The 18945-nt window shown below is 34.2% G+C and overlaps 1 protein-coding gene across 2 annotated transcripts in view; it reads left to right on the top strand.

Annotated features, from left to right (window-relative positions):
• Nucleotides 1-10801: 10801 nt before the first annotated feature.
• LOC127709089 (uncharacterized) overlaps nt 10802-18945 on the top strand; it is a 74944-nt gene continuing 66800 nt past the window's right edge. For both annotated transcript variants that reach the window (XM_052214442.1, XM_052214443.1), the window contains exons 1-2: nt 10802-10925; nt 12553-12694. In XM_052214442.1, the coding sequence (XP_052070402.1) occupies nt 10886-10925; nt 12553-12694 (182 nt within the window). In that variant the 5' untranslated portion in view covers nt 10802-10885. The remainder of the gene's footprint in view (nt 10926-12552; nt 12695-18945) is intronic.

The following is an 18945-nucleotide window of genomic DNA, read 5'->3' as shown; positions in this document are numbered from 1 at the left end:
ACCAAAGGGTCTTCAACGCGATTAGAAAAAATGTAATTATGTGAATATTTCATTTTTAGATTTTGAGTTTAAATATATATTTGAAAATTTTAACATAATTCTATGTGATTAAAAAAAAAATCGATCAATGAAAATCAATTAAAAAAGTTGCAGATAAAATTTGTTTTACTCAGGGGAGATAATTCATTGCCACTAGATTCTCACTTGTATTTCCTGAAAATGTCTTCACGCTATTTTAATCTTGACACCTTCCTACACTCAACAGATCTGGACTAGATTGGGGAGCCCTAATTGGTACTGCAAGTGAAATGGTGTTCGATCCTGGGCTCAACTGTAATATACGGTAGAAGTAGTTCCTAAACTATAAGAGGAAAACAACGGAACAACAGAAAGACTGAACTGTAATTTACGTATAAAACATCGTATAAATTATATACTTGCTGATCTGTTATCTATAATAAAAAATAATGGTAGACATCAATTATTATGCAAAATTGGTCATATAACAATAAGTAAACTATATGATTTTTTTTCTGGAGTGTGATCAAATTTCATGTTTCAGCCCGTTGTATAAATACACCCGTATTATTACAGCCTTTTGTCATCACAGGCTGTTTACTAGTATCGATAAACCTGAAAATCATCAACGGCATTTTCTTAAATTAAAATATATAAATAGAGGTATTGATTTTATTAACTTATCTAGTAGATTCAATGACTCTACCATCCATAGCCAAATACCTCCATATTTTGATAATACAGAATCACCTATCATTTCGTATTCGTACAAAAAAAAACAGCAGAAGTTTTAATTTTAATTATGCGTCAGTAACATCAGACGTCAATATAGAAAATAACGATCCTTCCACTTGCGACTATGAAACATCTAGTTTTAGCTATGTTCCCTATGGTCATGTCATAACAGAAGACCTCAACATCGTTGAAGAACGTGAGATCAAAACTTTTCTTAAGAAAGGACCTAAATATCGTCTTCCATCTATTATAAATTGGAAACAGTATCGTCAGGTCATTAAAGACGCTCTGTCTGCCTACTGTAAACATTGGTGTAAACGTGAAAAATCTTATAACAAATCCCTAGACAGTTATTTGAATACAATTATGAAAACTGTTAATAGTCGTTTATCTCATTTTGAAAACAATTCTGAAATTAATGATAGGGTTCATGACAAAGCAGCCAATAATGTAGTGGTGGTGTGACGTATATACTATACGAAAGTTCTCCAAAACGAAATTATAAATTCTTCTACATTCAGGTCCGTACGCTCCACATAGAATCAAATTGTAAACACGCATATCACTGCCAATACATATCTAAAAGCCTCTTCCGAACATTTGAAAGTACCTAAATTACATAAACTTCCTTTTTAATTTCGTTTCATCTCCGCATCTAGTAAATGTTCTACTACTAATCTGTCAGTGCTTCTACCTACCTCCCTTACTACTATCAAATAATTTATTATAAACTTTTGTAATTAATATTATGAAAATAATGGTATTAAATATTTTGGAGTGTTCAAAATTTTTTAGAGGTTTTATATAAAAAACGTGCTTTTGATGGTCCTTTAATTCTGTTGACAGTTATGATTTTCTACTCTCTACACTACACTTCAACACAATCTTATCAAGATAAAGTTTTCAGATTTAATTAAATAGTCTTTTGAAAAATCGTATTGTAAATTCATTTGCTGTAACTCGTTTTTCTGTAACGAAAAAGGAAAGTATGCTAGATACACTTACTGGAAATGTGAAGATATGATTGAAGCTTTAAATCTTCTCCTAGGCAACATTAATTTTCGTTTCGGCGTTTCGTGTATCGACACGTATTAGGTAGTCCTTTTCTAGATTTAGACATTACAATTTCTAAAGGGAAACTCCATACTAAAATTTACGACAAAAGAGACGATTTTCATTTCCTTTTGTTGATTTTCCTTTTTTAGACAGCGATGTTTCTTTGGCTCCATCATACGGTGTTTATATATCCCAACTCGTTCGTTATGCCCGTGTGTGTAGTGATGTCATAGATTTTAAGGAACGTAATCAATGCATGACTGGTAAATTATTAAGTCAGGGATTTCGTTACCATAAATCACTTAAAACATTTTCTAAATTCTTTCATAGATACAAATTTGATTAGTAAATGTAGCTGTACCTGTAGAAAACTATTAAAACCGGTATTTCACATCCTAAATTTCACGGTAATATTGTACTAAAAGCGCGGAAATCACTATGTGATCCATGTAAACTCATCGAGCCTTCAAACAAACTTAGTAAAGCTTATCTTATTAATATTGTAATAATATCTTTGAATATTGTTTACATTGGCACTAACATCGATTTGGCATCAACAAATTAAAATATAATCAAATTTGTATTTTTTTCGAATGGTTTTTGGGATGTATAAATACACATCCACGTTCATTTTCTATTTAGAGATTGTTTTATCTATATACAACAAGATACATATTTATTATAATCTTAATGATCCTTCTATCTGTGAATGTTTACTTAGTTTGTGTTATATCTCGTCTCACTATTTTTAATATGTACCACCTTTGATAAGTATTTAGTTTGACGATACATTTTCACTTCTGTACTCGTACTTTCAACAACAAATTTATTTATTTATGTGTAAAAAATGCTTACTTCCGTACTCCTAACAACAAAATTATTATATTTTAATTTACCTGTTACGTTGTTTTATTTAACACAATTTCTACATCTTTTTTTATTACTACTTGTAACGTATATATTATATAGGCACCTACGTTTTAATATTGTATTTATATTGTGTCATAGATCAGTGTATGTTTACTTGTTTTTGTTTAAATGTCTTTTTGATCGAGTTAAGCCATTTCAATTGATATTTTATAGTGTGCCTTTTTATGTTGTAATGTTACACTACTGTCACATGTTAGGGTGAAGGTTGGCGCCTATTAAAACGCATTTTTATGCACCTATCCTAAGTCAGGAGCCTGTTGTTCAGTGGTTGTCGTTTGTTGGTGTGGTTCATAGGTGTTTCTCGTTTCTCGTTTTTTATATAGATTAGACCGTTGGTTTTACTGTTTGAATTGTTTACACTAGTAATTTTGGGCCCTTTATAACTTGCTGTTCAGTGTGAGCCAAGGATCCGTGTTGAAGGCCGTACTTTTACCTATAACTTTTTATACATTGTGACTTGGATAGAGAGTTGCCTCATTGGCACTCATACCACATCTTCTAATCCATATGTTTAAGTTACGCTATAAAAATGTTTCAGGTTAAAGCGAATAAGAAATGTACAAATTTTGAAAGTAGTACTAGTATGTAATTTATGTGTAAGATTTTTGATGTTGCTATAAAAAAAAATGTGTTTTATCATATTTACGGCTGTAGTTTACAAAAAACATATTATTTTTGTATGTTTTTTTCAGTTTTGTAAAAGAGGGACGAAAGATACCAGAGGGACAGTCAAACTCATAGATCGAAAACAAACTGACAACGTCATGGCCAAAAATAAAAAGACAATCAGACAAATAATAGTACAGATGACACAACATAGAAAACTAAAGACTAAGCAACACGAACCCCACCAAAAACTGGGGGTGATCTCAGGTGCTCAGGAAGGGTAAGCAGATCCTGCTCCACATGTGGCACCCGTCGAGTTTATTATGTTATTACAAATCCGGTAAATAGTCTAATTCGGTTAGTCACATTCGTGAAAAGGGAAGGGTATTGTAGTTACGACATAAGGAACATATCCGATATCATCTGTGTAACATGAGAGGAGATAACTCAGATATAAGGGGGATAACTCAGATAAAGTAAATTTTATAATAGAATGAGTTGTGAATTTACCTATTTTATTATGTAGCAAGAAAACGAGTCCGGTGACCCCGTTTTTTCTTTTTCTTATCTGAAATCATATCATTAGAACTGCCTTCTCATGTTTCATTTTAAAGTTCTATGGTGTAGATTTCTTTTTATCATACAAAATTCCATGCATAATCTATACAAAATCTGACAATTTTTCACAACCAGTAGCGTGAAAAAAACTTGGTAACCCATACTTTTTATTATTTGTTTTTAAAAAAAGCATGATATAAACTACATTTTGACAAATTATTAGAAAATTCTGAAAGAATGCACTAAAAACATTAAAAAATACATCTCACACAAACCAGGTACAGAAATATTATCTGATGGCAGTGTCTCCAATAGTTTCAGGCACATCCTGGCAAATTTCAAAAGAATGCGAACCTGTGTTTGAATGTTCTTACATATTTTTTTTCGTGTTGAAGAGTTCTTCTATGATGGCTATGATTTAAAGGATGTCAGTACAGAAACAGCTGATGAGCTATGTCAGTAAGTGTCTGCCTACAGATTTTAAACCATCGAGATTGGTAAGCCGTTCTTGTATTGTAGAATTCAGAAAACAATCATCTGGTATCGATGTTCAATAGTAAAATACAGGAACCGCTTAATAGAAGAAAAACGTTCCTGTTTTGTAGTAACCTAAAACCGATATTCAGTTTTTGATTATCTTTTTTATTCCAACTTCACTGATGAGTCTTTTGTGGTAGAAACGCGTGTCTGCCGTGTCTGCCGTGTCTGGCGTGTCTGCCGTGTCTGGCGTGTCTGCCGTGTCTGCCGTGTCTGGCGTGTCTGCCGTGTCTGCCGTGTCTGGCGTGTCTGCCGTGTCTGGCGTGTCTGGCGTGTCTGCCGTGTCTGGCGTGTCTGGCGTGTCTGGCGTGTCTGGCGTGTCTGGCGTGTCTGCCGTGTCTGGCGTGTCTGGCGTGTCTGCCGTGTCTGGCGTACAGACTTAGCTTGTAACCCTGGTATCTTTGATGAGTTTGTCGTTCAGTCTACGTTTTTTTTCCCTACATTTATAACTAAAACTGAAAATAGAATTAAAAAGATATGCCGAATTTTTATTTTATAATAATTAGACTCCGTTCAGTGTTTTAAGAACATTTTTCAAATTAATGTTATGTGACGATTTTTGAAGTATTTAAAACTCGAAATTTATAAGTTGCCTTGTACCATTATCAGTTATAAAATTCACCTCAACAGATACCAGTTTGTTGTTTTGATAAAAGAATGGAAAAGGCAAAATTTCTTCAAAAATGTATTACAGTTATCCTCTGAATTTTACGTTGATTTTTCATGATTGAATTGCAGGAATTTTATGGATAGAGCCAAATTTGAGACGGCAGGCACTTGTGAAATGATGTCTCGCTACTGGTAGGATGAAGGAACCAATGTGAGACAGCAGGCACCTGTGAAATGATGTCTTTCGCTACTGATATGATGAAGGAACAAATGTGAGACGGCAGGCACCTGTGAAATGATGTCTTTTGCTACTGATATTATGATGGAACAAATGTGAGACGGGCAGGCACCTGTGAAATGGTGTGCTTCGCTACTGATATGATGAAGGAACAAATGTGAGACGGCAGGCACCTGTGAAATGATGTCTTTCGTTACTGATATGATGAAGGAACAAATGAGAGAGGTCAGGCACCTGTGAACTGATGTCTTTCCCTACTGATATGATGAAGGAACAAATGTAAGACGGCAGGCACCTGTGAAATGAAGTCTTTCGCTACTGATATGATAAAGAAATTGATCAGAGCTTTTTGTGTTGAGAACAAACAAGGTTTGGAAACTGTTTCTGATATATTTGTGTAATACAAAATATTTAAATTTAACCGAATAGAACTTACATTTGGTTTTTTTCAATTTTGATTTTAAATTGATTCATTGACCTTTTGTTTGTTTTTGCGGTATCTGTCGAAATTTGTATTTAATGAGGGCATTCATGATTCTTTGACATAACAGTTATATGACCGACTACTGTCATACATTATAGATGGTTTTTTTTTTCTTTTCTTAACATTTCAGACTTTCTAAACTTGATACCATGCTATAGCGATCCAGATTTCCAGTCATCATTCGTGAGATGTGTCAAGAATTCAAGTGTAGACTTTAATCCAAATAGCTGTGGGTAATTTATACTTCGTTCAAGAAGCGTTTAATACAATCGATACGATCTTAATTTCCAGTTTAACAACTCATACTTCTAATTCTTATTTGATGCAGAAAATTTTCTCTGACTGTGACAGGATTATCATTTATTTTTTCGTTTTGTTTATTTCTCAAATGGCACTTGAGTCGGTAAAAATGATATATAAAAATAAAGAGATGTGATATAATTGCCAAAAAGACAATTATCCACCAAAACTCAAATGAAGTGGATGTAAGAAATTATAGGCAACCGTTTGGCCTTCAGCCGTTAGAAAACCCTTACTGTATAGTCGGCTATAAAAGGCCCCGACATGAAAAAATGTTAAACAATTCAATTGAGAAAACTTACGGCCTAATTCATAACAAAACAATTTACGAATATTTGCCGCTTGTATCAAACCCAGTAAATCATATACTGTGGCATGGATCCTTGTCGGCTGTATCTAACTCAGTATTTCATATACTGTGTCATGGATCCTTGTTCGGCTGTATCTTACCCAGTAAATCATATAGAGTAGCATGGATCCTTGTCGGCTGTATCAAACCCAGTACATCATATACTCTGGCATGGATCCTTGCCAGCTGTATGTTACCAAGTGCATCATATATTCTGGCATGTATCCTTGTCGCCTGTATCTTACCTAGTACATCATATTCTCTGACATAGATCCTTGTCGGCTGTATCTAATCCAGTAAATCATATACTGTGGCATGGATCCTTGTCAGCTGTATCCAACCCGAAAAATCATATAGTATGGCATGGATCCTTGTCGGCTGTATCTAACTAAGTACAACAAATAGTGTGGCATGGATCCTTGTCAGATGTATCTATCCCAGTACATCATATAGAGTGGCATGGATCCTTGTCGGTTGTATCTAACCCAGTATATCATATACTCTGGCATAGATCCTTGTCAGCTGTATCTTACCCAGTGCATCATATATTCTGGCATGTATCCTTGTCGGCTGTATCTGACCCAGTACATCATATACTCTAGCATGGATTCTTGTCGGCTGTATCTAACCTAGTAAATCATATATTGTGACATGGATCCTTGTCGGCTGTATTTAACCCAGTTTTTCATAAAGAGTGGCAGGGATACTTGTCGGCTTTATATTATCAAGTACATCATACAATGTGACATAGATCCTTGTTGACTCTCTCCAACTCAGTACATCATATAGTACGGCATTGATCCTTGTCGGCTGTATCCGAATCAGTAAATCATATATTGTGGCATGAATCCTTGTCGGCTGTATCTAACTCAGTACATCATATACTATGTCATGGATCCATGTCGGTTGTATCTAACCCAGTATTTCATATAGTATTTCATGGATCCTTGTCGGCTGCATCTAGCTCAGTACTTCATATAGTATGGAACGGATCCTTGTCGGCTGTATTTAACTCGGTACATACTATACTATGTCATGGATCTTTGTCGGCTGTATCTAACCCAGTACATCATATAGTATGGCATGGATCCTTGTCGGTTTTATTCAACCCAGTACATCATCTAGAGTGGCATGGATCCTTGTCGGCTGTATCTAACTCAGTACATCATATAGAGTGGCATGGATCCTTATCGGCTGTATCTAACCCAGTACAACATATAGAGTGGCATCGATCCTTGTCGGCTGTATCTAACCCAGTGCCTCATATATTCTGGCATGTATCCTTGTCGGCTGTATCTGACCCAGTACATCATATACTCTGGCATGGTTTCTTGTCGGCTGTATCTAACCTAGTAAATCATATACTGTGGCATGGATCCTTTTCGGCTGTATCTAACCCAGTTTTTCATATAGAGTGGCATGGATCCTTGTCCAGTAAATCATATACTCTAGCATGGATCCTTGTCGGTTGTATCTAACCCAGTATTTCAGATAGAGTGGCATGGATCCTTGTCCAGTAAATCATATACTCTGGCATGGATCCTTGTCGGCTGTATCTAACCTTTTATTTCATATACGGTGGCATGAATCCTTGTCGGCTATATCTAACCCAGTATTTTATATAGAGTGGCACGGATCATTGTCGGCTGTATCTAACTTAGTACATCATATACTCTGGCATGGATCCTTATCGGATGTATCTAACTCAGTAATTATATAGTTTCGCATGGATCCTTGACGGCTGTATCTAACCTAGCACATGGTATACTCTGGCATGAATCCTTGTCGCCTGTATCTAACCAAGAACATCAGAAAGGTGGCAAAAGATATCAAAGGGACATTCAAACTCATAAGATGAAAATAAACTGACAATCTAATGCAAAAATAGAAGACCAAAAGGAAAAAAGCAGTATACAAAATACAACATAGAAAACTAAAGACAGAGCAACAATAATCCCACTAACAACCGGGGGTGATCTAAGGTAAAGGATGATGTTTACGAGTAACGTAAAGACGTTTTCCTTCGAACACATTTCGCTGTACAAGTTTACATTATTGTTTATGACCAGCTGAAGCCCGCCTCAGAAAGCGGGATTTTATTGCTGCGTTGAAGACCCCCGGCAGGCGTTGGGCTGTTTTCTGCTCTTTTGTCGGGTTGTTGTCCTTTTGACACATTCCCCGTTTCCATTCTCTATTCTGATACTATATTGGCTTAACATCACTATTTACTCAGTACATCATATACTCTGGCATGGATCCTTGTCCGCTGTTTCTAACTAAGTACATCATATAGTATGGCATTGATCCTTGTCGGCTGTATCTAACTCAGCACATTATACTGGATCTATGCCACAGTATATGATGTGGCATGGATCTTTGTCGGCTGTATCCAACCCAGTACATCATATACTCTGACATGGATGCTTGTCGGCTGTATCTAACCCAGTAAATCATATACTGTGGCATGGATCGTTGTCAGCTGTATCTATTCCAGTAAATCATATAGTATGGCATGGATCCTTTTCATGCTGTATCTTACCCAGTGCATTATACATTCTGGCATGTATCTTTGTCGGCTGTATCTAAACCAGTACATCATATAGTATGGCATGGATCCTTGTCGGCTGTATCTAACCCAGTATTTCATATAGAGTGGTATGAATCCTTGTCAGCTGTATCTTACCCAGTGCATCATATAATCTGGCATGTATCTTTGTCGGATGTATCTAAATCACCACATCATATAGTATGTCATGGATTCTTGTCAGCTTTATCTAACCCAGTACATCATATAGCATAGCATGGATCCTTGTCGGCTGTATCAAACCCAGTACATCATATACTGTGTCATGGATCCTTGTCGGCTGTATCAAACCCAGTAAATCATATACTGTGGCATGGATCCTTGTCTGCTGTATTTCACCTAGTAAATCATATAGAGTGGTATGGATCCTTGTAGGCTGTATCTAACCCAGTACATCATATAGAGTGGCATGGATCCTTGTCGGCAGTATCTAACCCAGTACATCCTATACTCTGGCATGGATCCTTGTCGTCTGTATCTTACCCTGTGCATAATATACTTAGGCATGTATCCTTGTCGGCTTAATCTAACCTAGTACATCATTTAGTATGGCATGGACCCTTGTCGGCTGTATCTAACCCAGTATTTTATATAGAGTGGCATGAATCCTTGTCCAGTAAATCATATACTCTGGCATTAATCCTTGTCGGCTGTATCTAACTCAGTACATCATATAGTATGGTATGTATCTTTGTCGGCTGTATACAACCCAGTAAATCATATATTGTGGCATGGATCCTTGTCGGCTGCATCTAACTCAGTACATCATATACTCTGGCATGGATCCTTGTCGGCTGTTTCTTACTCGGTACATCATATAGTATGGCATGGGATCTTGTCGGCTGTATCTAACAGTACATCATATAGTGTGACATGGATCCTTGAAGGCTGTATCTAACCTAACACATGGTATACTCTGGCATGGATCCTTGTCGCGTGTATCGAACCCAGTACATCTGAAAGGTGGCAAAAGATATCAAAGGGACATTCAAACTCATAAGTTGAAAATAAACTGACAATCCAATGCAAAAATAGACAACCAAAAGAAAAAAAGTAGTAAACAAAACACAACATAGAAAACTAACGACAGAGCAACACGAACCCCACTAACAACCGGGGGTGATCTAAGGTAAAGGATGATAATATTTACAATACTATTTACGAGTTACGTAAAGACGTTTTCCGTTGAACCCATTTCGCTGTACTAGTTTACATTATTGTTTTCTGCTCTTTTGTTGGGTTGTTGTCCTTTTGACACATTTCCTGTTTCCATTCTCTATTCTGATACTATATTGGCTTAACACCACTATTTACATATTCCTCGTCATACATTCCCAATGCTATTTGTGCAATACTGATATATGTTCAATTACCACTTGTAACATTTTTTACTCAAATATAAAAAGAAGGAAATATGTTATGATTCAAATCTTACACCTACGACCTTCAATATTGAACAAAACCAATACCATATAGTAAGATGATAACAGGGAAATATCAGCTATCATATACGTTAGAGGTGCTCTTTGAATTTGATCAATACAACTTTAGTGGACAACTCACTGTTGGCTATGACTATATGTCAAATGAACAGCGTTTTTCTCAGTATCTCACTTTAGAATACATTGTAAGTGAAGATTTTAAAATTTAAAATATGTTTGAAAATAGACTTAGAATAATATATGAAAAGTGTAGTAATTACAGGATGTGTTTCGTGTAGATAATAACATTTTATCAAATTAACTTCCAATTTGCCAATTACCCCTTGTTCTTAAATATTGTTCTCATTTGTCGTTCTCCAGCTTATAAATAGCAGTCATAAAGGACATTTTTATATTCAGCATTGATCCAGTGCATTGATTCAGTGCAATTACAAAAATTATGTTGGCTTTGGTGATTTTAATTGTTAGCTTTGCTTATGGTAAGTAAATCTTTTTCTGTATAGTCTTTTTTCTTCTTGTTTCAATATCATAGTTACCGAAGACTTTATTGAATAATCTGTTTTGCAATACACGTCATATCATGTTTTTTTATTATTAGTCTAACTAGTTTCTCAATTAATGAACATAGGCATAGTATCTATCAAATGTTAAGGATGTTCGCTCCTCTGTTTCAAAATAACAAGCTTTTTCAAAGACTGTTATAATTGATAGTATATAAATAACGGAACTTAAAAAAGAGAAAAAAATAATGACAGGTCTGTGTCCTTGGTTTTGAGACATAATCAATTGAAATTGGGAAATGATTCTCTGTAGATTTTTCATGCACTTAATATTGGCACCTTTTTTCTTTTAAAAACTGAGAAAAAATAACAAGGATTTTAGAAGATTTTCAAAAGTGTTTTTTTGTACTATTTGTAATAAAATAATGAAACGAAAAGTAGGGGTCAGCAGGCAAAATATTCATTATTTTTTTTATCTTGAGGTAATCTATAATTTAACATATAATGATACATCGATATATCGAACTCATTAAACATATATTATATAATGATATATCGAATCCATAGATCATTTATCATACGAAGAAACCTCGAGCCCATTCGTCTTCTGGCATCATTATCAAAATATGATACCTCAAGCTAATTCATCAACTAGAATGCAATGATACCTCGAGGTCATTTATCATTGATCACACAATGATATCTGGAGCCCAGTGATCTTTTTAAAACATGATACCTCGAGCTCATTATTTATTGATTAAACGATAATACCTCAAATCCATTTAATCATTTACAATTATCTTATGAGCTCCACGATCATTTATCATACAATGATACCTCCAGCTTATTGTTTATTAATCAAACTTTGTTACCTGCATCGCGTTAATCATTTATCATACAAAGATACCTCTAGATCGTTTTCATTTATCATACAATGAAACCTCCATCGCGTTGATTAACTATCATACAATGATACCTGTAGCTCTTTGATAATTTACAATACAATGATACCTTCAGCTCTTTGATAATTTAACATACCATTATAATTCCAGCTCTTTTATCATTTATCATACAATGATACCTCAAGCTCATAAATAATCTTTTATACAATGACTCCTCCTTGATCATTTATCAAAATAGGTCAAATTGATGTGAAACAGATTTGATATCCAAATCTAACTTCTGTTCAGCTTTTACATTCTGGAAATTACATGAAGATATGACTTTAGAATAAATTAAAAACAATACATACTTTAATTGCATTGTTGAGTTAATATGATAATCCATGTAAGGAACGGGATCACAGTGCCACTCAATCATAAAAATGAAAACAAAACTTTATAAATTCAATCAATGAAATGATATGATGCTACATCAATATATTATTAGTCGCATTCGTTTGATGTGCATACATCTTTTGCCAATTATAAACATAATTGTAGTGTTGTGCCGCAAATGTGTACAATCGACAAGGAGTGATTATACTTCATCGAGTTTTCGTCTTTAAACGAACAAGTGATCGACAAAATACATAAAGGAAATTAAAAAAAATATATCTCACAAAACCATCAACAGGAATAGTATCTGATTAAAGGTGAACATATAGTTTCAGGCACATCTTATGCTGTTCCAAAAGAATGCAGTCCAGTCTTTGGTTGTTCTTGGTTGTTTCTAGAAGTTGAAAACTTCTTTTATGATGGCGATGCTTTAAAGGATGTAAGTGCAGAAACAATTGAAGACCTATGTTGGTATGTATATTTTTCTTTCTACCTATGCACATCTGGTGAACCATTGGGATAAAATATGATATTAAGACTTGCTTGCATGTAAATAATATACAATATCTTGAACTTTAATCTGGAACGTTGCACTATGAAAAAGAAATCATTAAAATCCGGAACTGAATTTTGATATTGTAGGACCTCATCATATAAAAAAGTAATTAACGATACAATGCTGATATTTGGAATTAAAGAGACTCTGCAAAATGTCATTACTATTTTAAGTATACAGATCACATTAACTTCTGATAAGAGTGTGTTGTTTTGATACAAGTATGGTAATAGACAACTATAAGTATTGTTTAATCATTAATATGGTCAGGACAAGGTACGATAAGGGGCTTTTTTGGCCCCCTCTCCAAATATGTTAATATTCATATTATTGATAGCCTTTGAATAGAAAACTTGAAAAAATAATGATTTTTTTATGTTCCGGTGAATGGATGGTTGCCTAGCAATGGATTCATAAAATAGCTATTTTATCACTTGTAAATGGCTTAAACTGTGCAAATTAACACAATTGTTTACTGAATTGATTGTGTAAGTATAACTTGAAGTTAAGAATGAGAAGTCACTTTAGTTTCAGTTTACTAAATGCTTAGCAACAACCTAGCAACGACCGAGCAACACAATTATTGCATAGCAACGGTTCATATTTTTTTTTTATTTTTGCCATCTGAGGTATACATACAGCAAATGTTTAAAGATTAAGCGTCCATAAATGGTATTTCAGTCTTGCATGATATTGTCGTCATCATTTTTCTTTTATGAAGTTGGTATTGAGCTTAGCAACACAAATGTTGACGAGCAACAACTAAATATAATTAAATTAAAGACAACTACAAAAATGAATGTTTTTGTTATTTTATTGTACAGGTAAGAATAAAAGCAAATAAGAGTGGTGTATGATGATAATAACTATCAGTGAGAAATGAAAGCAATTCATATTTTAGAGGGTTCATGTTTCTCAACTGCTTAGCAACAAAAATAGTGCTTAGCAACGGATGAATAAGGGGCTTTTCATTATCTCAATTTTGAATTTCGCAATTTAAAAAATATAAAATTTGTCATATTTTGATTACTGCTTTCTTTTTTTAAAATTAAAGTTAATCAAGAATAACAACAGATATGGTGCTTAGCAACTGCCAACATGTTTAAATTAAAGACAATTGCAAATAACATTACTCGAAAAAATAGACTGCATGAATACAAATCCGATTGTCCGATCTGTGTAAAAAAAACAATAGTAGTAAGCTTAGTAGTTATCAAAAACTTAGCAACAGTACGTGATAAAGAGCGGTTCAAATGGGCTTTCTTTTATTTGAAATAAGAATTTTGATTAAAAGTAGTCATTTTGTTTACTTCCGATTTTATTCATACAATGGTACATAAAAGCATTGGTATTAATCTATGTCATGAACATTCTCATACATTCACTTTCACATAAACTTTTAGTATTCCATCCAATAGAAATAGTGATGTTATTTCTTTATATTAACAACTTCAACAATTTATTATGTTGCAAAGGAAAGCTTTTAAATGGCACTCATGGTGGTACAATTTACACAATGAATAAATTAGCAGATGTAAAAAAACACAAAGCGTTTAAAAATACTATTGAACATTCCATAATTTATTTTGTGATACACTAGTTTTCTGTTTGTGTTAGAAATAAGTGTTACTTGTAACATGTAATTGTTTATAAAGTGTTATCCTTCATTGTGAATGTCAGTTTACATATGAATCAGTAACTGCAAGTAAATTTTTAAAAATACTGAACGTTCAACTAATCTAAATATTCAGGGAAATTCATACTTATTCATTATGTATAATGTAGTTAGATAAGATATTCAAATAAACAGTCGACATATGGAAAGAAAATCAATAAATGTGTTATAACTTGATAGAACAAACAACAACCGAGTCACTCTTCCTCAATAACATTGTCACTGTCAGAACCAGAATCTGTTTCCAAAGGAATATCTTTAGCATTTAGGATATGTTCAGTATATCTACAAGTGCCAATTGTTTCTGATTGCCAACGACTATGTCCAAGGTACCATATCGTGGATGCGATGTGGGCACAGCATCCGACTACACGGGCACCAACTTTACACGTACAGACCCAACCTGTAATATCATCATTGCTGTACTCGATCCATAGACTGTAGGCTTTCGATGACGAGTGTCTTGATGATAACTTAACACGGAGTAAGTTTGGTCGGTCCTTGCATATTTGAAGTGTGTAATTGTCATCGTTTATGTGACTCTCCGTATACCGTGGAGCAAGCTTCAGCTGATACACACCCATGGTAATGTCTCTGATTTCTTGTAAGGTCAACTTTGGAAAGTCTAACACGTTATCAGTACCATTTACTACGGTAAACACCGCTTTCTTTCGAATAAGATTGTTATCTTCCACAATTTGTTGAACATGATTGAATTGTCTTGATCTTTGAAGCATTTGTTCACCAATCTCGTCATTTCCAAAATCGTTTATCAAGGGAGCACGAAAACAATTGATGAGGGCACTCACTATCCTTACAAAATCTCCAATGTGTTACATAGTGGTTAGAAAAAACCTTATCGAAAAAACGCCATTGCTTGATACGGCCATTCGCGCTTTCTACCACCCACCTTACTTTAGTTATCAGCCGATATGCGTTTGCCTCCTCTGTGGGGTGTTGTTTCATTCCTTTCTTTATATAAAACGGCATCTCTACCTTTAAATTCATATTTTCTAAGAATTTTTAAGCGTCTCTGAATCCTCTATCCACCACAAGAACATCATTCTCCTGAACCCAATTTTTAATGTCCTCAGCATTTGTCTCAAATAAATGTTTTGTAATTGAAGTATCATTATTATGATAATCTGCAAAGATAGGTCCCATGACATTCAAGATGTAGCCATCTGCTCCAACAATTAACATAGGTTTGACTAAAGGTCTTCCTTTATGTATGCTATATGTCATCTTTTGAAATTGGTGAAACGAGCTTTTTTGTATATACAAGTAAGTACCATCTAGAACAAGGATAGCTGTATCATCGTTGTCATTTGCAAATAAGGTTTTAGCTGTTGGTGTTGTATGCTTTAGAGAAAATTCTTGATGAGTAATGTGATTAAAGCCTAAAAAAGAGGGCACGAAGCTCTGCATCAATGATTCTCTTGTTGAATGAACAGCTCGTCGTATTTGGTGAGATTTTAAGGAGAAGAGAGTGCTTAAAATAGAATTTGATAAGCCTGTGCGAAGCTTTACGAGAAGGATATCAAGACAGGTCCTTACTGAACGCACCTCAGAGTTTCGTAGGTCCTTTACGTGCAAAGCGACTGCATCAAATTGTTCTCGTGTTAGGCCAGTCAAATTAACGTAGTCATCATCTGAAAGTGAGGACGAAATATCAAAATTAAGCTTGCCAGTATCTTTTATGACTGCCCAAGTTCTTTCCAACAGCTCTGATATGTACGTACGGTTAAAATATGATGATGATGAGGATTGTTGTACAGTTTTCAATGCATTTTGTTTAAAATATTTGCCAATAAGATGATCTGGACAACATCTGCTATTTGTCGATATAAAAATCCCCTTATCAATAAGCGCCTGAGTTGCTGCTTCTTTTTGAACAACCACTAGTCGATGTCTCCTAGTGTTTTCCTTCTTGCAGATAATACACCTCCGATGAGATTTCGATGTAGATGAAATGCTGAGTTGTATTGTTTTTGGGCTAATAACTTCAGCAGGACCCGGCAATCCCTGTGCACAATTTTCGTCATCATCTGTTGCAACATCTACTAATGTTTGTGATTGGAGTTCTCTTCGGATTCGCGATCGACACTTGGAGCATATTATATCATGCTCATATACATTCCTTTTGATCAAAGACTCAATGTAGTTTTGTAGTTGTGTGTTAATGACTGGTCGTCTATTATTTTCTTTTACATGTGTTTTTAGGCATATGAAACAACTATGGCTTCGTATTCTTAGCATCTCATTTTTTTTGGCCGATCCAACCATTTCTTTGCAATCTAAAAAACATAAATGAGAAAAAAATATAGTTTTCTTTATTGGTTTGATACATGCTTTATTTGTTTGTGTTGCCATGGGTATTATGTTATACTATGTTCCTCTATGGCGGTCATCTTTAATTAGTGATCCGCATCAAAAACTCAAAATTAGAACAGGAACATGTTTCAATCTACCAAGCGGTTTCTTAGAAGATGTACGAAAATTCACCCAATCAGAACGCATTTTTGGCCATGGCAGCCAAGTTGAATTTCCGATAAGCACCCAAAACTCAAAACTATTAAGTAAAAACTACTGAACTATCCTGTAATTTTTTTTCTTTAATTTGCCAAACGTTTTCGAGAAAGATCAAAATGTAAAAAAAAATTACAGAAACCACCGCCACCGAATTTGACAGACGCAAAGTGATTACTGGCAAAACCCTCTTATGACCCTTTGGTCAAGGTGAGCTTAATATGAACATCACTTATGCATTTACAGTTTTTATACATGTATGAAAATAATGTAATGACAGAAGTTTTTATATGGATTACCAGCATACATGGAACGACAGTATCGCAGAAGGGTTTAGTCCATTCTACTTAGAAGTCATTTGCGTGCAGACCTTTTTCTATTATTTTATTTATTGGTTACTGCCTTTTCAATTTTGTGAGACCGGTAATCATCTACATGAATCATCAATATTAAAAATTCGATAAAAGCTTCATCTGGAAAATACGTATCTGAACCAATGCGATAGTTTTCTACATATTTTATATATAATGCATCCGTATGTCAGTTATGAGATCCAACAATATAAGTCTGATTTCAAAGGACACAGACAAAACATATAGAGATAAAACAACGGGAGCAATTAGATGATTTTATTTTAATTAGATTGTAATCACTTCTCCTTAGGGTTTGCCTCCCTCATCACTTCTTCCAGTTTTCGACTCCCTCAATCTGATTGAAAAATAGATTAATGATTTCATTTCCAATGAGGTACAATTAAAGTTTGATTGGTCTGGATTTTAATCAGATTTTACCTCCCTCATTCGCATGATCTCACCTTATCCCCGTCAAGCCCCTCTCCAACATGTAATGTTGATATAACTTTTAAGAAAATAATAAAAGTTATAGAATGGAACAAATTATACTTCTTACTTTGCTGCGGGTATTTTTATACTTGATTGACTTAGCAATTACCCAATTATTATAACCTTGTTCACATGCAAAAGAAAAATAATGTTCGTGTGAGATTTGCTGAAGTTAATAATTTACACGATAATCGAACATTCCACCGCTACGCCACAAAATCAACTTATTTTGCATTGTTAAACCATGTAGTAATAAGAAACTAAGTAAACAATTCGCTAAAAGAAAAAAAAAAGCCGTTATTCAACATACCACATATATATACACTGTTACTTAGGTACAGATTAAAATAAGATTTTTCTCAAAGAAAAAAAGCAAATTAAGAAATATATAATAATGCAAATAAAGAAAAATAAAACAAAATAAAAATAAAAAATTGAGATTCGAACTCTAATTAGTTCGCATGGATTTCCAGCACGCATCCACTGCACCACGGAATCGCCACAATTACGTTGGGTAAATATTTAATATATAAATCTTCCTTGCAAAAGTCACAAAAAAGATTGTATAATTATATGTTCAAAACGTTTTACTCGCATGATTTTAAGGGTTAATTACTGTAAAAGTTTTCATTTTTTTACCAATGTCGTGCCGTGAAATCCTCTCAAAATTCATACTTCGTTTTTCTTTTCGTCGCATATATCGTCTGCCGTTTTTTATCATTATGTTATATTATGTTAGAGGTGATTTTTTAAATAGTCTGTCACTACATTTTTATTTTTTAACTCAGAATGATCATCCGAATTCGATTTATTCCTATCGTCTATGATGGAAACTGCATAGCCTGTTCAGGAAAATAGGGGTCGGTAACGACGGTACTGCATTAGGAAGTCGCCATTACTACTTGACTTTAATACACGACTGGCCGAATGCCATTGCGAACAGATATAAATTAGGGAAATTAAGTGTGAATAAAAACAACAAACTATTACCTGTATTGACGTAAAATTATCCCCAGCTCATGGTTTCTAGCAATTTTCTAATAGTGTGTTCTTCATGTTGAAAATAATCACGGAACGTTTTCCGTCTCTTTCCGTTATTATTCAGATATTTTAATTATTA

The sequence above is a fragment of the Mytilus californianus genome, unplaced genomic scaffold (assembly GCF_021869535.1).
Source record: "Mytilus californianus isolate M0D057914Y unplaced genomic scaffold, xbMytCali1.0.p SCAF_7, whole genome shotgun sequence".
NCBI classification, from domain to species: domain Eukaryota; kingdom Metazoa; phylum Mollusca; class Bivalvia; order Mytilida; family Mytilidae; genus Mytilus; species Mytilus californianus.
Note: the sequence above shows the minus strand (reverse complement) of the source record. Positions and strands in the feature narration are given on the sequence as shown.